Source organism: Carassius auratus, chromosome 32, assembly GCF_003368295.1.
Source record: "Carassius auratus strain Wakin chromosome 32, ASM336829v1, whole genome shotgun sequence".
NCBI lineage: Eukaryota > Metazoa > Chordata > Actinopteri > Cypriniformes > Cyprinidae > Carassius > Carassius auratus.
Genome location: NC_039274.1, coordinates 1,287,274 through 1,314,316, shown reverse-complemented (window position 1 = coordinate 1,314,316; position 27,043 = coordinate 1,287,274). Strand labels below are relative to the sequence as shown.

At 41.0% G+C, this 27,043-nt stretch overlaps 1 protein-coding gene across 4 annotated transcripts in view; it reads right to left on the bottom strand.

The window, feature by feature from the left end:
- Window positions 1-27,043, bottom strand: part of LOC113051291 (protein CBFA2T3-like) — a 44,954-nt gene that overhangs the window by 5,122 nt on the left and 12,789 nt on the right. For 2 of the 4 annotated variants that reach the window (XM_026214894.1, XM_026214896.1), the window contains exons 2-11: window positions 12,201-12,347; window positions 10,395-10,636; window positions 10,206-10,295; window positions 7,506-7,687; window positions 5,937-6,217; window positions 5,524-5,609; window positions 4,317-4,545; window positions 3,399-3,467; window positions 2,711-2,764; window positions 396-586 (exon numbers count right to left, since the gene is read on the bottom strand). In XM_026214894.1, coding sequence (XP_026070679.1) covers window positions 396-586; window positions 2,711-2,764; window positions 3,399-3,467; window positions 4,317-4,545; window positions 5,524-5,609; window positions 5,937-6,217; window positions 7,506-7,687; window positions 10,206-10,295; window positions 10,395-10,636; window positions 12,201-12,347 — 1,571 coding nt within the window. Of the gene's footprint in view, window positions 1-395; window positions 587-2,710; window positions 2,765-3,398; window positions 3,468-4,316; window positions 4,546-5,523; window positions 5,610-5,936; window positions 6,218-7,505; window positions 7,688-10,205; window positions 10,296-10,394; window positions 10,637-12,200; window positions 12,348-21,917; window positions 21,966-27,043 lie in introns of all 4 variants that reach the window. The other 2 variants (XM_026214893.1, XM_026214895.1) reach the window with 2 other exon arrangements.

Below are 27,043 nucleotides of genomic sequence, written 5' to 3'. Positions count from 1 at the left end.
GGAGTAAGACGAACAAGAACTGTTTTATGTTTGCTAAACAAATAAATATCAACATCCATACCATGATAAAAAAAGCATTCTAACACATACTAAAGCAGCTTATTGTGTTTAATGTAGCATGTTTATATGAGGGCATGTTTCCAAATGCCAAACTTTCATATAGTACTACTTGTACTACTTATTAAGTATGTGCACTGTAGTGTATACAGTGTAATATGTGAGTTTTCTGTATGTGTAGATTTCCTGACCTGCTGCCTTTGCCAAAATGAGCAGTGAACATCCAGAGCACACTGTTTTCAGTGTGACAAATGAATTGAGGAAATATCCAATTGTAGGCAGTATGCGGTATACAGTAGCTGTCATCCATTCTGAACATGGCTACATGTGGTACTTACTTCACTGGAGTCCTCCTGCTGGTTAATGACAGTCAGCGCATCCTCAGAGGCCTGTCGCTTAGCCTCGGCCAGAGCTCTCTCCATCTTGGAGCGCTCAGCAGAGATCATTTCGTGAGCTTTCCTCTCAGCATCTGACACTGCCTTCTGCAGCTCTGACATGGCCTGTCTCTTCACTTCATTTACTGCCTCCTCTGGAAATGAGAAGGGAATATCAAGAGATAAAGAAAGACATTATACCCCTGTAGACCACTGCTGTTCCTCTCAACATTCTTTATTGAAGCACTCAAAGCTTGCAGCTTGTTCCATCTCTCCAAACAGATGTACATCATCCAAGATTTAAAACATTTTGTCAGAAAAATAAGCTATTACGGTAATAATTGATCCAAACAATGTTATAATTATATCCGGAGTTTATAGGCAGTAGACATTTCGAAAGGTTAGTCACAAGCTTGCCTATTTACCTAACAATATTTTTACAGCACAAATGCATGGCTTTGTTACTGAGGCTGGGTCACTCCATATAGAAGATGGAAACCAGAATGACCTCTGGTAAACCTTGTTCTACAAATGACACAGTTTGACACTAAATGTTTGTGTTTGCACTTATATCTGTGTGTTTTTAGGACATGCAGGTGTGAGTGTGTACGGGTGTTGTCTAAAATAGAAATCCAACACCTGACTCATTAGTGCTCTGAACATTAGGGTTCCTTGAGCTCCATTGTCTTTCCTTGGCCTTTTTTAAATGTGAACATGTAACATAAACTCTAAGACCTAGTGAGCTTGATTTCAAGATTACAAATGATTATACACATATACTTGCATTGCGTTCAGTACTGAAAATAATCATAAACATTGTACAATCAAATTAAAGTGAATTATTTTGCCCAATATTTGAGTGATTTTTTTTTCTGTGATTCACTTAGTATCACGCTGTTAGCTTAGCAACATGCTAACACCAAATGAATCAATTCTCTTGCGCCTCTCACAAGAAGTTGCCTATGCGTCTAAAAAAACAGTAACTTTTAAAGTTCCAGTTATGTTAGAAAGCTGCATAAAAAGTTGCTGTCTATGTACACAACTACACAGCTCACTAGATTTGAAGATAACTATTTTTTGTGGAACTATGGTTTAGACGGTATGTGGGTGATTTCAAAATCTGTCTGGATATGATGTGCTTGGTGAATGCATGTGTATTGCTGCAGGGGGTACACACACACACACACACACACACACACATTCCATATTTTTCATATGTCTGAGCTCTATACACTTTGCCCCATAGTGTGTTTACTCTAGAAAGCTGGTTATGAGGAGCCCGGTCATAAATATCTGTCATAAAACACCCTCCATTCAATTCTCCATAGAGTTCTGCCTCAGGGTACTAACTGACTAAGTGTATGTGTGTGTGTTTTCAAATCTACATCACTACTGTCTCAGCTGGAAAACTAGTTAGTATTCAGTTTGTACTCTCCGCACCTCCCACACACATTTCCTCATATTTTCATCCTGTCTTTGCCTTCATTCTTCACTTCTTTGCTTTCTTTCTTCATCTTTTAGGTTCTCGACAATTTTTCTGTATCTTTGAAAACAGTAAACTGCTTAATCAGAATCGGAGCATGCACCACTAAAATGAGTTTGCAAATGTAATTAATTTTTATCAGGGAGACTTGGGAGCAGATGCTAGAGCAATTGGCACATAATGGAAAACATGGGGCGGCAATATTAACATTTTAATCCCACAGGGATATGACAGTTGTCTTTTTTCTTTCTTTCTGCTATTCTCTTGCATTTTCAAAGACAGGCCTCACCAAAGACAAAAGGACATGACAATCTGGACACCCACAGGCAAGAAAATTCATGTTTGGCACCCCTTTAATATCTCAATTATTTCACAAAGACAGCAATGAATGGATAATGAATAAATGAATTAGCAGTTTCTTCAAATGTTCTCCTTTGAAAAATATCCTAGTAGTCTCACTTTTGGTAATCTGTTTTCATTTTACCTCTGGAAGTTTCAGAAGAGAACTGTCAATGCTTTAAACTATGGTTTACACTCAGTCTGCCACCAAATATGATTTCAAACATTTTCCATCAAATACTTCAAAGTCTGATTCATCTGAGCTATACTATCCACATTAATACATGTCAATGTCAATGATTGTCTCATTTGTTTACATTAGATACTTTAGGGGAAACACCTGCAAAAAAATTTAATAAGTAAAAATAAACATAACTAAAACAATAATACAAGGCCATCTATGCAATAAAATGTAAAAAATAGCAGGTTGGTTTGTAATGCAGGTGCTGTTACTCACCCTGCTTGTTCTGAAGTTGCTTTAATGCTGGCGAGAGCGGGATACTTGTAGCACCTGTATGAAAACAACTGAAGTTAAAAAGGCTTTTGTCACAGTGAAAATGCAGCTAAGTTTTGCATACAACAGCAGCATTATTCCAGCATTTTAAATTAGTAATGGTATATTGATTTTACTCAGCTGTAATGTTACTGGTGTGGGTCACAGTTAATAAGTGCCCTTTGACCTCTGACCTTTGGGAGAGTGACGCCACCTGTGCTCTGGCTGACCCCATCAGTATTGTGTGTGACCTACATGGCAACCAGGCTTTTGTACAGCCCCCTTAACTTTTTACTTTATATCTAGTTACAGTAATAAAACAGACTCTAGATAACAAGAACAATCCAGCCGTGCTTCTCCCTCACTTCTCTTTCATCCTTTCTTTGGGCAGGGTCAAGTTTGTTGGCCCTACCTGTGCTGCTCTGCTGTTGACTGTGGCAGGTTACTGCATTCTCACTGCAGCTTTAACTGCAGTTGTCTTTCATGGTCGTGAACATGGTCGTGACAGATGGAGAGCTCTTAACAATAATGACATTCAATGGTCTTTCCCGCTCCTGGCCTCGCATAACTATGGCTGTGAGGCCCTGCAGGCCAGTGTGCATATGTCTTTGTGCACGCCGTGGAAGTAGTTGACAGTAGACAATGCACTTACCAGCCTTCCGCCAGATCTCCTCGGGCAGGTAGCCTGATGGGGGACGGTGCAGGAAGTCTCTGTGAATTTCTGTAAAAGAACATGAAAAAAGCGACTTGAGTTTACCTGGATGAGAGAAAAGCTTCTTATACTCCTTCAGACGTGGAAAATACCAAAACAATCATGACATGCTTTTGGAGGTTGACTACCAGATGTAATAAAAAAAAAAAAAAAGATTTAGTCCTGATTACAGCAATCATATTGAGAATTTTGTTGGATGCGTGTTTAATTTTTCTGTCTCATAACACTGATAGACCCTTCCACAGTGAAATATAATCAGTACAAAATTCCTCATAGTTGCATAATAAACATTGAATATGTTATGACTGCCAGTGTCATGCATTTATTTTTCTTTTCAATGGCAACAGAAAAATTACATTACTGGGAACTTTATTGAGTCTAGTTAGGACAGTGTTTCCCATCCCTAATACCAGGAACCTACAGTTCTCCACATTTTGGATGTCTCCCTTAAATGACACCTAATTAAAATCATAGATCACTGTACTAATGACTCTTACAGAGAAACCCAAATACTGTTCTGTGAATCCTAAGGAACGGTGTGGGTTCGGACAATGCTGTGACAGAAAGGATAAGCTGCACCATGACCCTGGCTGTAGACTAGAAAAGGTAGGGTAAAGACAAACTGTAAGGTAAGGTAAGTGGGCTAAATGTAGGATCCCAATGCTGACTGGTCACCTAAAAAAAAACAGATCCGATTTTTTTGAAGTCGCTTCATTTAGTTTTAAATCGCATTCATCTTGAGTGGTGTGTTGGCTGACGCAAACCATTTAGATGAGGGTGGTGTCTGCAGTCGCTAAGAATGTGTGAGACATGCTGCATGCCGAGCATCTGTGCCTGCATCGGCAATGGTGCATGTACCTAGCGGCTGTGTGTCATTGCTGTTAGGAGTGTTGGAGGAGGAAGAGTTGTGGTGGGGAGGAAGAGGAGGAGGCCGCTGGGCGGAGCTCCCACCTTTTTTCATATCCTCCACATCGCTATAGCGACGGATCCAGTGGTTCATCTCCTCGCGGTCCGCCTCCTGGCAGCGTCGCAGCACGGTGAGGGAACGCCGTGTCTTCTCCACCATATCCATTATACAGTTCAGCAACTATAGAAAGGAAAGGAAAATAGTAGAAAATGATATTATGAACCAACATAAGACTTACATCCTAAAGTCCACACTAACAATTCCATATCGCACCTTTGGCCATTACTAATAAAAAATATGCTATATTTTATTTGAATTTGATGCATTAGTGAGCTATTTTTTTGAGTGTGTGTGTAATCCAATGGTGCAGTGAGCGGTTGAGCGGTTAAGCAACAATAGCCCTACAACAGCTGTACTGCCAGTGGGAGAAGCCAAAACAATTCAATCTTCCCCCATGCTTCTACAGCCTTCTTTCACTTTTGTCCTCTTTCCTCCCATTTTCCCCAACCACCCACCTACCCACAAAAACTTCTCCCCTCATCCATGTGATGCCATTCTTCACTCTTTGAGTATGTTGTTGGCTGTATTTATTTCAGATTTGGATACGGTCCAGAATAAGCCTGATTTCACAGACTGCAAGCCGTGTCTCAGCTGTTCTCTTCAGTGGGAACGTCCTCCACTGGGTTCCTCCCTCCATCTGTGGCCTTTTTATTTAATGTGTTTGAGTGTAAGTCTGTGTAGAGGCCATGGTGAGGTGAGCAAAAAGCATAACAAAGCATAACAGCATAACAAACTGTCATCCAGAAAAGGTCTGAACTAAGTCATCTACTATCAGGTGCCATCAAAATGTGGCACAGCTTAAGTCAGTCAACATCCCCTTCACTAAGTTGCTCTCCAATTTTTTCTTTTACACCTTTTCCCTTCTGTACCACTTTACTATGTCCATAAGTTGACATTGTTTTTGATTTGGTGCACCATCTTGGTCAAGTTGGTTTTGGTTCTTAGATCACCTTGGACAGGAACCTACCATATTACAAAAATCATTCTAACCACATTAATCTAATATAACTTGTTTCCCCCCATCAGAGTTAGCAACTATTATGCTCTCTGCTTTATGTATGAAAGATAATTAAAAACCAAGCATCTGGTCACACATACGTTATCGAGGTGCTTCCATTCCTCAGCCCACTCGCGGTCTGTCAGCCGATGATCAATCACTTCCTCTTGACGTGCTCCATGCACGGCTGTAACACAAGCACAGTGCTACATTAGCATACGCACTAACTCATAGAGAATCCATGTCCATATAAGTGCAATTCTACAATGCTCTGCATTCCTGCCATTATTTCTGCATTTGGCAATATTACTCAAATTCAAAAGTCTAAACCATAACCTCTGTTAGGATTAGCCATATTTAAATTTGTTGTAAAACTGCATGTACTGTATATAAATACACCTGTGACTGTGTAGAATTTGAATTCTTGTTTAAAGCATTGTGGTTAACAACACTACTTAACTATGGCCTCAAGTAGCTTTTTAGTTTATTTTATTACAGACTACACCACTCTGACCTGTCTGCCGGTGACGATCCCGGACATCTCTGTGCTCTGCGTGTCTGTAAGCATCTCTGTAGTGGTGGGCAAGTGCCATGTCTTCCAAACGGTAATGCTGTGGGGCAGGAGGGTTAGGATGTGGAAGGCCATTGGGTGGATGCGTCGGTAGGCCGTTGGGGGGAGGGTGAGAAGGTAAACCACTGCTGGGGCTGAAGCGCTGACTGGGGCTCACTGTGCATGGACGTTTGGCCAGGTGCTCTGGGTGCAAGCCATCCCTGTCCCCTGCAATCTCTTTGGTCCTGTTACAAAGATTTTAGATATGCTTGGAAATGCTGTAGAAATTACATTTTTGAGAGTTAGGAGGGCTATTGATAGTTTTTAATTCTTGCAGTCTAACCCATCCCACCTCCCTCTTTCTCTCTGCCCCTCCACTCATGTGTCCAAATGTTGAGGCCAGCTGTGAGCCATTTGTGGATTCTAGCCTTAATATACCAAGAAACAGACTTAAATCCCAACCCCTTAATCTTTCCCGTTCTCACCCGTTTCTCTCTCTCTCCTGAGCTGCTGTACTGTGAGAGCTGCTCCCTTTGGCAGATGTTCAGCGACACTGGCGTTTTGGAGCCATCTGGCTGGCCTGTGCTGCAGTGTTGATAATAATCTGTTTAGCTGAGTGCAGCAGCCAGGCATTCAGGGCTAAAGCTCCTCTCCCTTCTGTGAGCATGAAATACATGTGTGTGCGAGGACTGTGCAAGCTTGTTTTCTTGCACTTGAGAGTAGAGTGCAATTGGCATGGACATCTGAATCTGGCTGCATGTTCAACACCCCATCATGCCCGCCTCCAGAACCAACCCCAAAACTTCCAACCTTTTGCAGCATTTCTGCAGTTGAGGCCAGATTTCCCACAAATCAAAGCAACAGCTGGGGCTCCTGCCGTGATATGGTAAGCCTAGGCTTCAGAGACGGAGGTGTATGGATTACAGTAGGGGACTGCCCATTCCTCTACCCCCACCCATCTCTTTCTCTCTCTCTCTCTCTCTCTCTATTCATCCCTCCCCCAGGATCAGCTCAAGCAGGGGTTCAGCAAGATCACCATCTGGACACATCACTGACATATGGACAGCTACTGGGGAACTAACAGAAGACAATGTGGTTGAGAGAGTAGAAGAAACAACAAAAGGAGACAAACTGAAATATTGGTGCTTTAAATCCCACTATTAATTTTCTGATTGTTAAGAGTTCTAAATGTCACGCATTTGTGTGATGTTAAAGCATCCGTTTCTGCTCCATAGACAACTGGCAGCACCTGGCAGACACGCCGCATACATCTTTACCTTCTCTCTATCCTCTTCACAGTCTCTTTCTGTGTGGCCTAACCTTCCCACACCCTCCACTTATTACATTGAGTGTGCGTGCATTTCAGAGCTACACAGGAAGAAGTATGCCCAGGGCAAGGTTGTGTTGACATTTACCATAGCTGTCTACATTTTTGCCTTTTGCTTGACTTTGTAGATATTTATGACTTAAGGTATTTGTTATGAAAATGGTACACAGAAAGACAAGTTTGTGTGTGTGTTAAAGTGTGTATACCTGTCCGGGGTACGTCTCTTGCCATGCTCATTGAGTTCCAGCATGATCTCAGAGGAGTCCAGGGGAGAACTGGCATTGGCATCCAGCAGCAACTGTTCGTGCTGGGCCAGATACTGTGCTGGGGTCTGCTTAGCAATCCGAGCACAGTGAAGAAGCTCCCTCTGCAGTAAGGGCAAGTTAGCCTACCAGACAGAAAGAGAGAGAAAACAAAATGTGGTTCAGAAAGAAAAGCTTTTCTTTTTATAAAGACAAACACAAATCTCCAGGATCAGTAGGGCTGGTTTGGTGCCACTGGACCACTAACAGAACTGGTTAATGAAGCTTGTTGACCAGTTCTTTCTTATGGTTTATGATGGAAATTATTGTTTATGGTGAATCCTGACCAGAATGGCTTTCCTAGTTAATAAAGTAAGTCTTGATGATTAAGCAAGTTAAGATTCCTGGTGGGGGCAATCATTGGATTATGCAGGTCAGTATAATTGTTTTTTTTTTATGGAGCTGGTTAACCAAAGAATTCTAGCAGTTTAGTTTAGTTAGTCTGGTGGCGACATCAGCATACCAAGTGGAGACCAGTATTTAAAACACAGCATATTCTGATGACCAGCTATGTTGGTCTTTTTACAGGCTTTGTGTTCAGAGAGCGAGAGAAAGAACGAGGATGAAATAAAACAGACACTTTCTCTGGCCCACCATGTGTTTGTGCCTTGCTGAGGTCTGCAGGAGAACTCTGCTGCCTCTTGCTTGTTGTCCTTTTCTCTCTGGCTGTCAGTATAACGCTACACAGCTTGCTGATGATACAGATGTGTAACATCAACACTCTGCAGGCCTTTGACAGCAGCCTGTGAGCAATTGCTGGGTGCCATGTACCACAGTGCTCTGCTTTGAATAAAACACTCACACTATGAGATATGTCTTGTGTAGTCTATACCTCACTAGCACACGCACAAGCATAGTGGAAGATGGGGGGTGGGGGCCTCCATGGCAACTTATATACATATATGACATTTGAGATTTAAATGTGTGAATGTGTTTTTGAATTATTTTCTCTTTGTAATGTATTCCTAGATTTTAAGCTGGTCAGGGGAGTGTGGCATATGACTTGATGCCCCTTCAGTACTAGAACATTATTTCAGCACCCAACTTTGGACTGACAGTTTAACTCTGTGTTATCACTATATGTATTTCACTGCAGTTGTAAATATGTTTTGTGAATAGGTTGTATGTTTACCAGTCACAGAGATTACATATCTATGTCTATGTATTCACATGCGTGTTAAAGATGTGTTGACATTAATTCAGGGAGTCACAATGCAGAATATATTTGTAACTCAATATTTTGTAATTAAATATGCAGTCAATTATGTTTTTGTGTGCATCAATGCAGAATAATTTGAGAAAGAATAACAATGCATCAGAGAATCTGTGTATTTGGCTGAGCCCTGGATCTATGCAATGTCTGTGGACAGAAAGGGATCAGCATAAAAACAACAGCAGCAGAGCAACGGAAAGCTATGCTGCTTATGGCACCCGCTGCAACATCTGCCAGGAAATCTTCTTTGGCCCACACCACTCCTCTCTACTCTGGGTAAACACAAGTGTGCCAATTTTAATGAATCGCAAATGATGGCCATATGGAGCACTAGATCAGCCCAGCCACAGCAGAGCGTGGGGGTTGGAAGGGGCCGAGGATGCTTTATCAAAAGGACTTAACTCATCCACATGTACGGAAAAACATGTATGTGGTCAGGCCAGGAAAATGCAGAGTGAGTCTGCTTATGTGTGTGCCGATTCTGGCTGCCATCTATCTACCTTCTTTTTGTTTGTCACTTTGCCTGTATTTCTCAAAGTCCCTCTACCCTCCTCCAGCAAACCTTCCCATATGGTGCACCATAAGGAACAGCTCCTCATACAGATACAGAAAGACTTTTAGGAACTACGGCGGCGTAGTCTCTGCTTCAGATGGCACATCCACAGACTGTTCACCCACTGTCTGATGCATATTGCATAAATATGGCAAGAGATTTTTCAAAAAGCAACTTGATTGGCTGGTTTTATGAGGCAGGGTGCATGCAGTTTTATCAGTCTGCAGGCAATCAAAATTCCCTGGCTGTTATAAAGAGCGCTTCCAAAGACAAACTCTGGATTGCTGGACAAAGTTTGAATGGTTCATGCTCTCAAATCTTGATGATCTTTGATGTTTGTTATTAGAAAGTAAACAAGATACCCCTAAGTGTAACTGTATATTCCACTGGTAGCACTTTATTTTACAGTCCTGTTCCTCATGTACATACTATGTACTTATTATAGTAATTACAATAACTATGTAATAACTAGGTACTAACCCTGAACCTACCCCTAAACCTAACCCTACCCCATGTAGTTGCCTTGTATTACCAGAACTTTCTTAGATAAATACACTGTAAGTACACTATAAGTACATGGAAGTACACGTACTGTAAAATAAAGTGCAACCATTCCACTTTTCTCTCAGAGTTGTATGTGATTTACCTATTCCTGGGTTAGGTTTGTTGTTGTATAGTTAACCAGTTGGCCCCTTCCTTACTAAGTGGACAATTCTTGGCCAGAACACAATGCAATGTGGATCTAGCGTTATCCAAATAGTTAAAAGTCTGGCTACACAAGATTACTGGCAGAAGAACTTTGTGTGTATGTGATGAATGTTGTTATGCCTGTTCGTACCTTGAGAAATGGAATGACAAAGGGACGCAGGGGAAAGTTTGTGGCTTCCTGAAGTTTGGAGTGGAACTCTTCAATAGTTAGAGTTGAGTTCTGATAAGACAGAAATAGAAAACAATTTTACACCCGATGGAGAAAAGAACAGGAGACAGCACATACTGTTAATGATAAAGAAAGCCATCAGTCACTCACCACTAGCCCCAGAACCAGGCTGCGTACACGTTCTCCTATCTCGGGCGAGATGTCGTTGCCAAACTGCTGCAGTGTGGTGAGGAAACGCTTAAGCTTACAGAGTTGTCGGGCTCCACAGGCAGGGGGAAGCTGCTGGGTGGGCAGAGACGCAGTAGAAGAGGTGGCCGGTCCATTGCTGAAGCCGTTGGGGGTTGAGGGAGCTCCGTTTAGCGCCGTTGGAGAGTGGCTGCTCCCGTTCAGCACTGAGGAAAGATAGCCACTGTTTGTTTTAGCATCATTTAAGTCACAGCAGACTCCTGTGCTCTTGCTTTCATTTTTCTCCATATCAGTCCTAGGAAGCACTCTCCAGGAAGATTCAACATAGCACGAAGAGGGCACATGCATTCTGAGATTGGTCAAAAAACAGACTGAAACTACAGATACACTATGACAGTAACAAAGCACATTGTTCTGTACTCTTCATTTCATCCTCTATGTTGAACAAACACACCGCGAATGGGACCATCGGCAACATCTCACTATCTCTCTCTCTATGACATACACACATGCCGCCCACCCGGTCTATTGCTCCCCACTGCTCACCCACTCACTCACTCACTCACTCACTCACTCACTCACTCACTCACTCACTAAGACACAACTATAAGAGGAACGTGTTAAAGAGGTCCCAAAAATAGCCCCCTGAACCGGGTTACTTTTATTCCAATAGCAGGTGTGTGTCTAAATCAGACTGTGCACATGTCCACCAGCTGAGAGCAGATTTGCAGCTTTCTGAGCTCAGGCTGTCCCATCGAGACGTCTACTCCATCTCCACTTCTGCATCTCATCCCTGCTCTCTTTCCTCTTCCTTCTGATGGTCGAGTGGTTCTTTGGTTCAATCTCCCTAAGAGTAGGCCTTATATCTTATGTTACCTGTGCCCGAGGCCATGACCACAGATAAACAAACATTACATGAGCAGTGGACACAGCAAGAGGTGCTTTGAGTTAGAGACCATAATCCTCTGGGACATTGGGAAGCATATGATTGTACAAACACACCTCAGAGGGTAGCTTTTCTTCAGGTTTTGAAGCATGTTCACACTGCTGGGTGTGAGTGTGTGCATGGCTTCATGTTGCAGAACACACTCACAGTCTTTCATATTCGCTTGTGCCCCTTTTTATCTCGCCATTCCAGGCTGGACACATGTGGGTTTACCATGTGACCCCCACACTTGTGTTCTGGTTTTAGAGTGGCGAGCAGGCTACACTACTACCCATTGAACAGGTGAAACAACAAGGCCCGTCATTGCTATATAGGGTAACGAGATCTGCCAAGCCCTGCCGAGCCTGATGCTGCCTGTGAATCCCTCCGTATGCAGTAAACAAATCTCTTGCTGTGTATCCTAAGCACTCACACACCCAGACAATGGCTCAACCCATCATACACAAACACTCTCAAACACTCTCGGTCATGTTACAAGTGCATTCTGTGCTATAAGAATACTCAGAACATGACAATTACTACTATTCATCTAATAGAGACTCCTTTAAATTATTCTATGTTCTGGCAGGGCTCTAATAAAATGTTTATGAAGATGTTTATTAAGTGTACTGTCCCATTGTACATTTTAATGGTGCTGGTGATAGAGTTGCCTCAAATATGTTATTATTAAGTTAGCTAGTAGCTACCTATAAAAAGTTGCCATTCACACATACACTTTACACGTCACAATGGCCAATTGGACGAATTTGTTGTCTTAGAGTGTTATGAATGCAGCAAGTTCGAAAAACAAATATTTGCATGTTTTGTATTATAGGATAACTTACTTGTTGTAGGTGTGAATGATGCGTTGCGATTGACTGCCTGACTGACAGCTGGGGGTGGAGGTGGCATTGTGGGCGGAGTTGACCTGGGCTGGGTTTTGACATCAGCAGGTGAATCTGGCATCGTTCCAGCCTCCTGTCGTGTGCTACCTGCAGATGACATAAAACAGTTGTATTCTTTTAGCACTTTGCCATTATATGCAAAAGTAGTGAGATAGACAAGCAGTGATAAGAACAACAACATGTACATTCAAACCCGTATCACCATGTAAAATGCTATGGCTAACTGCCAAGCCACAGCTCTGGCCAATACTTAATTCTACTTTCCACACACATGAAAGTTACATGGCACTTGTTCAAACTGTATCATGTTTGACACATATGTTTTGTGTTGTTCACGGTGCTAGATCATGTGTGTGGCATTCTTTTTCCAGCGGTACCCTTCTAGTGAGTCGTTCAGACAGACTTATAATATTTCATAGCAGTAAATCTGAGCAGTCTCCCGCTGATAGAGATAAAGTGTGGCTTTGGCAGACTGAGGCAGAGGGTAAATGTCATTGCTCTTGGAAACATCCAGTCACACCTGTTCTGCTACTCAGCTGCTGCTGACGGGACCCCTCTGCCCACCACCCCTCTATCACCCTGACATCCACATCAATGTCCTCCATCCCCCACCCGCTCCCACGCCTGTTGTCCACTCTTGTGCGATGGACAGGCTTTTGACAGCTAGTGACAAGTGCAGCTGGATCTGCTGCTGTCCATCACAGTGCTGAACACTTCAACAAGGCTGCGTTCACACCGGCCCTCATCTGTGCTCCGCTGAGGGACCAAACATGGCAAGTCTTCCTCACTCTTGTCTGCCTGGCCTGCATTGGTCATGTGACAATCCTTTTGTCTACCCAGGTCCCTAACCATAGTATCACATGCTGATCTCCCAGTTCTATCTTCACATGTAAAGTAGCACACTCATAGCTGTCAGTCATGCGATGGAAATGTAGTTCATCAGAGTTCATGCTTTCTCTTCAGTGTCAAAGCAAAACTGTCCCAACAAACCAGAAAACACCGAATTACGACAGTTGAATTAGGCAGGTTATGTATATGTCAGTACTGATAAGATATAATTTGTGTATGTGTGGTTCAGGTATTCGTTACATCGTGTCCTACCAAATGTCCCCACAAGGATAATAAAGCCTGAAATGTATCTATTTTTTTTTTTTTATCAAAGAATCACACAATAAAGTTTGTACAGGATACAGTACACATAAAACACAAAAAGCTAACGTGTATGTGTGTGTTTATGTTTTAAAGCACAGATATTTCAAAAGAAGTACTATCAGATGGTACTGAGATTAGCACACAGCAACACTGGTGACAGTTTGCATTTGCTACTTCCCAACATTGTCTGTCGCCAAGAAGGACAGTTTAGATGCCACAAACACAGAGGGAAGAACTTCAATGCTCATTTATTTATTCTAGAGTCCATAATATTGTTTAAAGAGCTGATAAATGTAAAAAACTTGTGTGTGGTAGTACTTTTTTTATTTTTGGGGGGGATTGTTTAATTACTGTATAATGATGTATCTTTGTGTTACTGTATTATTTATAAAATGTTATATGCTTATGACTAATTCATGCTTATGAAATGATTTTGTGTGTAAATCTGTAACTCGTTTCTCTTGAAAAATCATTTCCGAATTCATATTCTTTGGTATTTACTGAGTACTTTATGGTATTTGAGAAACCAGTGGAATCCAAAAAAACATAATATTACAATGATGTATCAAAAAACACATGGCAATTGTTGTTAGCATAGGTTAACTAAATGCATAAAAGTAAACAATAAACATATGCAGGTTTCACCTATATGTTGCGATGTGTGTGTGAACCTGTAGAGCAGCATGTGTTGAGCAGCAGGCTCTCTGACAGGCGCTCTTGTCTCAATGCTGATAACTTACTGTGGATCAGTTGCCCTTACTTCTCTCCACTGTCACCTTCAGTCCGACAGAACTCCCGAAAAACAAGCACACCACCCTGACTGGTCGAGGCTCCAGGCCATGTTCGGAGAAAATCCCCCAACGCCTGGTCGAGATGTCATGTGCAAAAATAACTAAATGTACAGGGTAGTCAAACTACTAACAGCCAGATAATTGGTGCTCGACCTTAGAGGGATGACAGCTGCAGGAGGGTGACAAGGTATGAGGCTGGTCTGTGGGTTAGGGGCCACTTCGACACATGGGACATTCTAAAGGGTCCTGAAGAGCACAGCATTTCTGCTGATTTTGTATTTTCCCAATCCTTTGTCATATACCGTGTTCTAAACCGGCAAGTCATAATGGCAGCTAATTATAACATATTTGATGTTTACAGTATGCTGCCTTTAAGTAGGCTAAACAAAAATTGAAAGAAGGAACTTTGAGGACTTGAAGGGTGCATTAATTTATTAATTACCTGTAATGAATGGGAAATTAGACCAATTACATTTCATGATTCCTAGTGCACTGTGACAGAAATAGAATTTGTGCAACCAACAAAATCTTGATTATTGCAGTTGCACCTGGTAAGGACCACTTTTTTATGCAAAAGACATGATTTATAGTTTATTGTTTTACTCAGAAAAATTGCAATCTGTTAAATGTTATGGGAACTTTGGTTTGGGGTTCTTTCAATCACCAACATTTGAGACAAAGAAATTGTCTTGAAACATTAATAAAGACTGATAAATGTAAAACATTATATGAACACCACAATTACAATAAAATAGCAATAACATTAAATATGTGCAAACGGGGTGTGAAAAGAGAAATTAGCTCTTAATTCTCATTTAAAGATTGACTGGTGGCCCAGGGCAATAAACATAACAATGTATTAGGACTAGTGCCATGCTGACCAAAATAGGCACTGGCTGGCCTGCCGTGCGGGGCTAACGGAGCACTGCTCTGTGCATCACTGTCCCAGTCATTGCCAAATGTAGACAGGTAGAGAGAGATCTTACTAAGGCCACAAGCACTGCCTGTCCATCTGTCACTCAGTCCAGCAGCTTGCAGCCTCAGAGGGGCCATTAAACTAAGAACAAGCCAGCAAGCATTCACACGGACACAAATCAGTCACACATGACCTGAGGTAATGTTAATGTTAGCATTCAATAGGTGTCAGGCAATATGTTGTTATATATATATATATATATATATATATATATATATATATATATATATATATAGACACACACACACACACACACACACACCAATGTCAATATCTAGTGAGCAGGGTGGCCAATGGCTGATACAGTACTGAGATATATATCGGAGGAGTTATAAGAAGGAAGCCATTTCTGTGATTTGACATTATTTAAGCTTAAAGAGGGGGTGAAATGCTATTTCATGCATACTGAGTTTTTTACACTGTTAAAGAGTTGGATTCCCATGCTAAACATGGACAAAGTTTCAAAAATTAAGTTGTAAGTTTGAAGGAGTATTTCTGTTCCCAAAATACTCCTTCCGGTTTGTCACAAATTTCGGAAAGTTTTTTTCGAGTATGGCTCTGTGTGACGTTAGATGGAGCGGAATTTCCTTATATGGGTCCTAAGGCACTTCTGCCGGAAGAGCGCGCGCTGAGCAGCACAGACATTTCACTGATCAGAGCGATTCACTGATAAGAGCGAGAGCGTCGCGAAAAGTCACAAAAGAAGTGTGTTTTTGGTTGCCAGGGCAAGACAACCCTGCACAGATTACCAAAAAAAAACCAGCATTAAGGAACCAGTGGATGGAGTTTATTTTTACAGAGCATCAACGGAGTTGTGCAAGTGTTTTTGTTTGTTCCCTGCATTTCGAAGATGCTTGTTCACAAGGCCCAGTTTGACGATGGATTTGCGTATCGTTTATTTCTTAAGGATGATGCAATCCCAAGGAAAAAGGGCCACGATCGTGTGTTGGAACCGCAGGCGGTGAGTAAAACTGCTTCAAATATCTCTGCCTCCTTGTTAGTGCGTCCCCTGCCATGCCAGAGACCCGGGTTGGAGCCCCGCTCGGAGCGAGTCGTTGCTGCTGCTGCTTTCGTTCAGTTTCAGCCTCTGGATCTGATTCTGGATCATAAATAAACGGCTGAATCTGACTGTAAGCCATGGTTTGTTTTGGATGATGGGTTTTCCCTCACGGTAATGTCACAGCTTCCACATGCTCTCAACGCAAAAGCCTATTCGCGCTCGTGATTCTTTAGCTCCGCCCACACGTCACGCCTCCAGCCGGTCGAGTTTTTCCGGGAAAAATCGGTACAGACTATCTTTCTCTTATAAATATAATAAAACTAAAGACTTTTTGGATTTATGAAGGATGCAGTACTACTCTATATGCACTCAAGATTAACAGGATATTGAGTGAAAATGAGCATTTCACCCCCCCTTTAAAAAGATAAATAACATCCCTTCCCTCCCTAGGCTTCTGGTTTAAAACTAACTGACAAAAAAACAGGCCATAATCACTCTTTCTAATTTGCTCTTAGTGAAGCAACACATGGTAATTCCTGCATGCTTTCTCAGTGGATTGTGGAAGTTGCCATGACCTGGCTGCAGTCTCATGAACTCCAACAACAGGACTGAGTATTAGACAGAGGGGCTGTCAAATATAAGTAAACACAAGGGGAGAGAGGCAAATATGCAATGCTCTGCCTGTATCCACACTGGGATTACAGATAACTGATTAATCTGACCAGCTAAAGGACATCGCAGACACACACACACACACACACTGGGCACTGGATTTCACTTTTAATACATTAGAAGGTTCATGTATCAGCCCCTTCTGTGACCATCTGTGCTTCCATAATTCCCAAAAATACTTAGGTAAGGTACTAACTGAACATAAGATTCAAATTCATGACAGCTTTATCATGTGTAAAAGCAGCACAATGAATTGCTCAAAACTATGTATCTGTGCACCTATAGCAAAGAAAAAATATTTTTTTCTTATCTCAGTTATTTCTCCAAGACCGACTTGAGTCTAAGAGATAGTAAAACAAACAGAGAGTGATTTTCCTCACTAAAATAATTAGATTTCAGAGGTGATTTTTTGTTTATTTTGATAGATTTATGGTTGTATTTACTCAAGACTTTACCCAGATCTGGAAGTAGACGGTCTACATTTTTCCATGCTTAATGCCTATTTAATTTTCTATTTTAGAAATGCGTTTTAGACAAAGCAAACTTTCTTTTACAAGAAACATCTGAGATAAATTTATATTTAAATCAAATGACTGAGAGCTTAATTTAGAGCTATAAAGAGACCATTTAAGGGGGAAAATCCTGTCTTGAAAAGCATACACATACAGTCAATTATATCTCTATGAGATGGAGGAACCATACTGAGAGATCAATAAGTCAAATAGATCTAGCTCGCAGTGCAATGCACTTTTAACAGACCTCCTAGATATGTGATTTGATCCTCCATGCTGTGATTCTGTAATGATGTTAAAGCATTCTCTTTGGGCTTTTGCCTTGGCCATGTGCTTGATATCTGAAGAAAAAAAATGCACACTTTAAACTAACATTGTCCATCTGCTTTTGTGTGCTATAATCAGTTTGAAAAAGCGCACCACAAAAGTGCTCCAGTTTGTAATTCTGAAGCTTTTTTTGGAGTCTTTTGAGATCATTTGCTTTCAGTAAAAGGACCAAACACACAAGAATCCATCATATAATGACAAGCCCAGAATTCTGGTTTCTGTGATTTGCTCTTTTTAGAGTTTGTGAGATGTGTAGGGTTCTATTTAGCCATACTTAGCTAGATCTTAGTTAAATATGGCAAAAGTACTCTTTGGGGATTTCTAGGGATATCCTCAAATATAAAATAACTCATAAAGTAATGTATTTTGCTTTTTATAGAAGCGACAGATGCAAATGTATAGACCTATAAGGGACAAAGTTCTCTTTTAGGGAAAGGATTATGGGCTAGGTTTTTCTATTGTCAAAATAATCAGATTTATATAAAAACAACAGATGTCTATATAACATTTAGATGTCTGGGTAAATGTGTGTGTGCGAGACATTATTCCTTGTTCACACAGGCACTTGTTCCAACAATTGGTCTGTACTAAGCTACCTTTCACTCAAACACAGTGAAAAGCCCCTTGAGGTAACCCTCTCTCTGTCTTCACATGGCTTCTTTTCCCTGTCCCTGTATCTAACCCCCTCCTCTCCACTCCACTGTAATTCCCCCAGTCTCTAGGAATGCTCTTGTTTTTAATATCTCCCAGCTGCTCTGGCTCTGTGCCCGACCGCCTGCCTTCCCACATCTGCTCCCCATCAGGCCACTGCCGAGTCCACACAGACAGAGGCATCTCATCAAAACAGCAGGATTACAGCGCTCGACCCCTGGCCAGCACTTCAAGACCTGTCCATTTGCTATCCCTCTCCCCTGCCATCCCACCATCTCTCCTCATCATCACCCGAAGCTCCTCAGTAGACCCCTGAAATGGAGCCCACGTTCTAATATTTTATGGTGAAGAAACAGACATTGCCACAAGACTTGGATCTGACTGGACAATGTCCCAAGACAGACATGAGTCTGCCCCTAAAATGGCCTTTGTAGGAGCCAGCGTGAACTAGTGTGGGAACTATAGTGGGAGGTAACTACAGTAACTAGGTATATTTGGTTACTCAACTAGATCTAAATCATTTCTAATAAAAAAACAAATGGATTCTTGCTAACATCAATCTCCAGTTAGGATGCCCCTTTAGAAGGAACCTGCCTATGTAGGTAGTAGACAGCAAGGCAGCTCATTAGGTTTTGAAACAGAGTTAGAAAGTAAATTTGTCCATATCTGATTTGCCAGCATCATGTGGTCTCCATACTGGACAAGAGAGCTTATCCTTTACTTATTTTCAACTTTTTCACTCATAATACAATAGAAAAAGAGTGAAAGATCACACACACACAAATACACACTCTTTGTGAGTCTAAGCAGGAGTCTTCAGCTGAGCAAATATGTTTTGAGAAAACAAACATTCAGATGGCAATAAATTCATATTTAGTCAAAAGCTGAACAGACCCCTGGGCATTGAGACTCTGTATATGTATGTGTGTGAGAGAGATGTCCAGCGTGTCCAGTGTGTGGGAAAGAATGTTAGGGTCACCAAAAATGGTGCATGTTTAACCACAGTTGTGTTAAAGAGTGCAGCGACACATTCTCTTATGGCAGTTCCAAAAAGATCCTCATATACTCCTGTTATGAGGAAGCAGACATAATCACAGCGGTAAGAGGGAAATATCTCAACTCGGCTCGAGTATAACACTTTATGAACAGACGAAAGGAAACATGTTTATCGACAGATCATTTTCCACTCAAACAGACTTTCAAGAGAGTTTACCTTGATTTAGCCAAGAAGGGTGAGTTGCTGTATTGACATCCTTGCAACTTTACTGGGAGAAAGACTTAGTTCTAACCCTAGAATTAACCACAACCTTTTCCCAATCTTTTCCTGTCCTTGAAGTCACAGCAATAAGCTACATCTGGAGAAAGCTATCCATTAGCATTCCCACTGACAGAATGGTTCATTATGGCATCTACTAGCATGGACTAGTTGTTTAATCTAACCTGCCAAACCTTGACCCCACTGGCCAACATGGATGTTGATTCAGGAACCTAACTGGCAAAGTCATGGTCTACTTCAGTAAGTTCTTTCCTCTTACCCTGTTGGTCCAGGCTGGTGTGGTGTGTGTTCAATACAGCTGATAGACCAGAATAACCATCCTGAATATTGCTGGTAAAACTCTACCAGCATTTTCTTTTTGGAAAGCTGACTGAAGGAGTATTGAAGGTCAGGCAAGTTAAGACACATGGGGTGCAAGCATCTCATGCTATGGAGCAGCATACAAAACTCAAGCTAGCATAGTAGATGTCTCTCTTTCTTTCATACTTCAATTGTATTGAAGTCTCTGTGCCATCTGTTCTCTGCAGGGAAGGCTCTATCAGTGGTCAGGGTTCTGGAAAGCCAAGTACTACCCAAAAGGCAAGAGAGAAAAAAACTTCCTTTTCAGATTTCTCCCAATGGCTGCTAATAAAATCCAGATGTTGCCGAGCTGCTCCTCCTATCCTCTCCTCAGCCGCCTGGCCTTAGCCATTCCTAAATAAAGGAAAGTATTTGTGACATTCAGCCGAGCCGGGACGTGCCAAGAACAACTCCCCAGCTCGGCCCATCTGGAGTGTGTTAGGACAGCACTGGGCACCAGTCGAGAGTGTATGGCCACTTCTGCAGGAATATGGAACAGGCTAGCACAAAAGAAGGTGCTTGTTGTTTAGGTTCTTGTAAGTGGTCTGAGTTTTTTAGTTTTAAAGTGTAGAAATCTGTCTGTTTCACAGTCCAAGACTACCTTCTGAGTCTCATGTCCCTCCACCCTTCTGTGGACTTGTTGCATTTGTAGTTGTTTCCTGTGCTGCCTGAAGTAACCGTTGTGCGTGAGGCGGAGGCAGTGTGTTCTCATTTTGTCGCTGTTCTCACACACCTGGACATCAATAACTGTCACACACTCTCACAAGCACACACATAGGAACGTCCTCAGCTCAGGCACCTGGGGACCAAGAGTAATGCCAGCTTACAGCCAACGCCAACACATCTGTCAACTGATATTCAAAGAGAGAGAGAGAGAGTTCTTTAGCGAGAGGGGAAAGCTACGACAACCAAGAAAAAGTCAATGTGTAAAAGAAGTGTAAGAAAGTGAAAGACTGTATTGGATGTGTCATAAAGAAACTTTTGACCATCAAGTAATTTTTCTGTCTTTACTGACAGTGACAAAATCAAAGCCAAACAAACCAGGTTTGACATTTATGTGTAACAAAATATTGAGCTAGTAAGATGTCACTATGGGCAAAATGTTTTTGTTGAACATTGCTTGTCACAGTGGTTAAATGAAATTCACTGCAACACCAATTGACAGAAGGGACTGCAACCAGCAATGAGGTTTCTATGGGTCTGTGAACCAGCTGTAGAATCTCACTGGACTAAAATCCCATTCTTCATAACTGTACATCCAACATCAAAATAATGATGAAACAACAACTTCAGATTTTCGATTATTGTGTCAAATTGTGCAGCCGTTTTGTGGATAAACTGTTTCATACTGGAAATTTAGCTAGGAAACAATATAAAAATAAACAAAATAATGAAACAATTTCGTTCTTCTGGGAGAGTCATAATTCTCATGACTGTTTTATTGGTGCTTGGACAAATGAGAAGACATTCTTGTTCTTCGGCCCTACAAGAATGATCATTATGGAACAATTGCAATTTTCCCATCAAGGCTGATAAATAGTTATAATAGGTATGCTTTCCCTAAACTCATGTATTATTTTAATAGTGGGGGGAAAAAAGAGACAAAGTGATCTATGGCAGGAATCTGTTTGCTCTCCGCACTTCCACAACCAAGCTCCCCAATCAAAACACCTGCAGCTTCACCCAACACCAATTAGCTCATCAAGCTTTTAATTACTCTGTTAATTGCATACAGGCAGCATGAGGGGTGGCTGGGGAATTAGACACAGAAGCCCTCCAGAGGACCCGCCTTGACAATCCTAACAAACAAAGAGGACACGTTCCAAGCAAAACACACAGGGCCTGGACACACACACACACGCACACACGCACACACACACACACACACACACCACAGATCCCCTGCTCACATGACTGGAAGAAAAACAAGAGTGGCTATAATGCCATTCCACCATGCTCACCATCTGTTACGGCGGTAGAAGTGATGTCACATCCTGTCACACTATTACCTGGGAGAAGGATGAAAATGTAAACGAGCGCAAAGAGTGCTTGGGTGCGTTTCTGCTGGTCAGTGTTTCTCATCTACAGCAATATAATGTGAATAGCATTGTACCATAGTTCTCAAAGGATTTTTACAGTAAAAAAAATACCGTATACCATACAGTATGCGATGTGCTAGTACTGAATTTTAAAATATTTCTATTTCACAGTCCCGATATAAGTCAGGTTGTAGATCTACTGAATATGTGCAGACAGCACACACAACTAACACACTCTATTCCTCTTCCTTTCTTGATCCTGGTTCCTTGACTAGTTTGACTTGTTCTTTCTCTTTCCCTCCCTCTCTCTCCCTGTCCCTTATATCCTCTGAGAAATCAGCAGAAGTGTTTGGCTGAGGAGGCGTATCCAGGAAATAGTGGCAGGCCCTGACTTCCTGTGTGACAGGTGCAAGATGCGGGGCCTGACAGCTGCTGTCTCTCCACAGCATTCACTCTCTCTCTCTCTATCTTTCTCTTAGGCTATGGCCAGCTGTAGACTAGTACTGCTCTTGTTTGCTTTGGCTCTTGCATCATTACAGCCTGCTGATTTGTGGAGCACAAAAGACTAAAACCTGCCTAACTCACACACACACACACACACACGCACACACACACACACACACAAACACATTAAATCCATATATTTATTAATTTTCTCTTTTTCGATGAAATTGCTAAAGTGATACCCAAGGACAATACTTTGACCATTTTGATACAATATGGTACCCAAGCCTTTTCATTTTAAAATCTTTCTCACTTTCAGCCACTAACATTTCTGTCTTTTCGCTCTTATTTGACGTTGCCTTAAAGTCGTTGTTTATCTATAGCCTTCGTAAAGGTTCCACTTTATACCATATCTTTACACCAAATATTGAGATTTAAAGTAATATAACATACAAATTAATTAAACAAGTGACAAATACAAAATAATATAATTTTATAAAATCTAATGAAATAAACAAAACATTGCAGCATAAACAAAGTGACAATTTAAAACAAACAAAAAAAGGAAATTACATTTATTACACAAAAACGGTAAAAAAAATCTAAATATATAAATATAAATGAACATAAAATAAAGTATTTGTTCTAAAACCTAGTGAGTTGCCTATATACAGTAGGCAACATTTTAAGGTTCACTGTAAATGACTGCATGTGCCTAATAATAAAGAAAATGAATTCACTTTCCTTTTCTGTCTCTGTGTCAAGAGTGGGATTAATGCAGCTTTCGGCATTCTTTTTCATCCCTCTTAATAGACACTTTCAATAAAGTCTACAGAAATTTGTGTTAATTTCCTTATAGAAACATCCTCTTGAAAGTATCCACCCCTCCTCCATCTAGAACATTCTGGTATCAACAAAAATGTTTCTTCTAATTCCATTCGTTTTGAAAATTTTCCTTTTTTTTTTTTTTGTATGGAAATGAAACTTCCTTCTGGTGGATCCCTGGTTGTGGAACAATAACTTATCAGAGGAGACCCCTGCTTTAGATTAAGGTCTTCGTAATAGACAGGAGCTGCAGTGAAATTCAGCTCAAACCCATTTCAAGAATGACAGGATAGTCCGGCGCTCTGCTTCTGTTTCCATAAGATAACGGCTGCTTTAATTTGTGCAAATAAACTACATCGTACGTCTTCCAGCCCCAATCCAGCCCAGAGCCCCTTCTCAATACTTTAACATCATTGTGGGGAGAATTGTATGTGTGTGTGTGTGAGGGCTTTATAACTGAACTTCATCTGTAGTTACCACTCAGAACTGAGATAACTTACTGGCTGAGGGCGAGAGAGGGAGTAAGGAACTAGCTTTATCACAGACAGAGGCTGTGATATGAACTTCCACACTATTTGATTAATAAACCCCTCTACCAGCAGGGATTACTCCAGCTGGTACCCTGTCTCTCAGCAATAATTCCGCTGGCAATTTATCCTTAAATCCTCCAATCTTTTTTTCCAGCATCTTATTTAGTAAAAGTTTGCTTATCATTCAAACAAAACAAACCAAATCAGTGGGAGCCATTTCTCAAAGTGGTTTACAATGCCCCATATTTGATCACATCAGATCAGATCTGTTTTTCTTTACAGAGAAATGAGTATCCAGCAATCTAGAAACATCAGCATGAGCAGTCTCTCATTTCATGAGAATACAAGCTTTAACTTGATTGGCTATTTTCACAGTTGGATGGGAGACAATGTGTGCTTCAAGATCTAGTTATTACGTTTGATATGTTTGCGAACTTCTTTTCAATTAAGTAAAAACATTCACATGGCAATCAGGCAGTATCTTCCTGTCTAAGTGGGTAGGCACTGGCCAGAATAAGTTGCAGTGTGGACCAGACTTAATGCTGAATGCCAAAAGTCTATCTACACTGGTTCATACAGAATTCTCCATTTTACATGTATTTATCTTTAAAATCTGACCAATTGTGCAATTAAGATAGGACAACACCTTTAGTTGTGAGAAGGAAAGAGCAAGTAGAGTAAATGTATTTGAGAGTGATGTGGTTTCTCTCTCAGAGGGAACTTCCCACTCCTACAATGTGGCGTAAATGTGTTTTTTTGTTACCCCAGATGTTTGGAAGTTGGCCGGCTCCTCTGCTCTCTGACATTCTCCTTCTCCTGAGAGAGGCCAACAGGTCACAATAATGTCAAACACGTGTGCTCACCACACTGTCGCCATCTTTCCCACTGTCTGGAGTGATAAACAGGGTAGAAACCATGGCAATTGCCCCCTTGGCCATCCCTGCTGCTCCTTCTCACTGGCATTCCCGCTGGGAGCCTGGGGTTGCCAAGGTAGGACAACCGGAAGGACTGCTGGGACAATTTGCCATAACAGCAGGATTTATAGAGCCTTCACTCCTGAGTAAGTATTAAGACACACTGAAATACCCATGTTGTGCTCATGTGATATTTTTATCAGCAATTCATCTAGCTAGAAGGCTAATCAAATATGACATTCATCTGTTGTTAAATTTGGACTGATTGAGTCTCTTCTCTTAGTCTACAGTACATTCAGCCCGCAGGGAAAAGTGGCTCAAATCCTATATTTTGTTAGTCACATGTGACTCAGATCTGTGTTTCCTTTTTTTTTTCAACACTGTAAACAACACAAACCACATGGAATCTGATCTTTTCAACTCTGATATGGGCCATTTCCATATGTGGTCCTAAATCAGATACAGGTGCAATGTTTTGCAATGCGATCTTAGTCTGAACAGTCATATCGGAATTCATGTGACAATTCTGTATTGATAGGAGTCACTTTCACATAATTTTACATAGCAGTAAATATATGGTCGCTGATGATGGCTCTTTACAAGCATAACTTCAAGGAAAAGTAGACCTATAATTTACAAATTTTGCGTTCTTACTCCTTATCTTTACTTCTCCTTGCCACTTGTGCACAAAATTGCTGTCTTCTGTGACACATAAGCTTCTAAATGAAAACATAAATTCTAGTTTTTGTGGCTTCCATGTTTACTTCTGTATGACAGCATACTGCGTGCGTGACATGTTTGTTATGGTTCTTTTGGGGATGCAGGTCAGTTCATGACTGACCAGTTTACACTCAAATCTGATATTGGCCACATTTTTAAAATAATGTGAACAGCCAAACAAACAACAATGACAACAAAAGGATCTGAGCAATTAGAATCAGAATTGAGCACTAAAACATAACCTTATCTCTTCCTGTATCTATGACATACACATTGGTTTTGTGGTGTGTGCACTGTGCAGTATTGGATTTTTTTATTTTATGCACTTTTCCAGTGTGGATCTGGAGGGCATTCCTTTCAACACACGCAACTTAAAAAAAAAAAAAAAACTTGTTCTGAAGCTTGCAGATATCCCACCCTGCTCAGGACTCATGTGACTGCACAACTACATTAATGCATTATAGGAATTAGGATCAGTGTGTGATCTCTAGATGCTGGGATGGCTAGATAGCAAATAGGGGTGGGTGCTATACCGGTATGAACATTACAACCGGTATTATGTTGTTCCATATTATATGTTTTGCTTTACCGTGGATACCGTTATATATTCATGAATTCATAATTTTGCATTTATATCATTTGGTTCAGTTTGGTATGCTTTGTCAATTTTAACACGTATGACGATAAATCATGAAGGCTGAACATTTTTGTCCTCTGTGTGCAATGCCGTGCTACACAGGCATTAGTAATCAAACAAACAGATTATCGTAACAGACCATTTAATACAGCACAAATTGCCTACACTAGTGGCTCCCAAACTGGGGTCACAGCAAGGATGAGGATAGTGTTAAAGTCAGCAGATTATTTTGCAAAAGAAACCTCTGCAGGGTACGGAGCCCCACACATGAAATGCAAGAAAAAATAAATTAATTGTGCGCACAATTAACAAATTTGTTCCCTCAATTTACTAAAATGTGCACACGATTACTATAGCGTTGCTCGATTTGCTAAATCGTTCGCACGATCTAGCAAATCGAGGGAACAAATTACTAAGTTGTGCGCACAGTTTATAAATCGAGTGAACCCAATAGTAAATTGAGGGAACGCTATAGTAATAGTGTGCACATTTTAGTACATTGATGGAACGAATTAGTAAATCGTGCACACAACTTAGCCTTATATTTTTTCCTGCGTGTCATGTGCGGGGCTCCGTAGCTGGGTGATAAAGACTACACAGAGTAATTTTCCTGCTTATCATGTGGCCACTTGCCTGATAAGTAAATAATTGAGCGCAAAATATTAATTTGCCATTTGAATATTTGTGTATCCTATCATGCATCATGAAATAAATCCAGAGACTTTTTGCCAAGATCACGAGAGGTCATGGAAACCTTTCCAATGTAAGTTAAATATTATAAAAAATTCGATATAACATATAATTCGACAGTAAAACAAAATGCTACAAGTTTTATTGCTGCATAGATTAGTATATTTTGTACAACATTTGGAACTGATTTTTATCACTTAATTAGAAATTAAAATTGTCATGTTATAGGTAGGCTACTACTGAACAGACATTTAGAAATTGATTTTAAAATGCAAAGTATTTAAAATT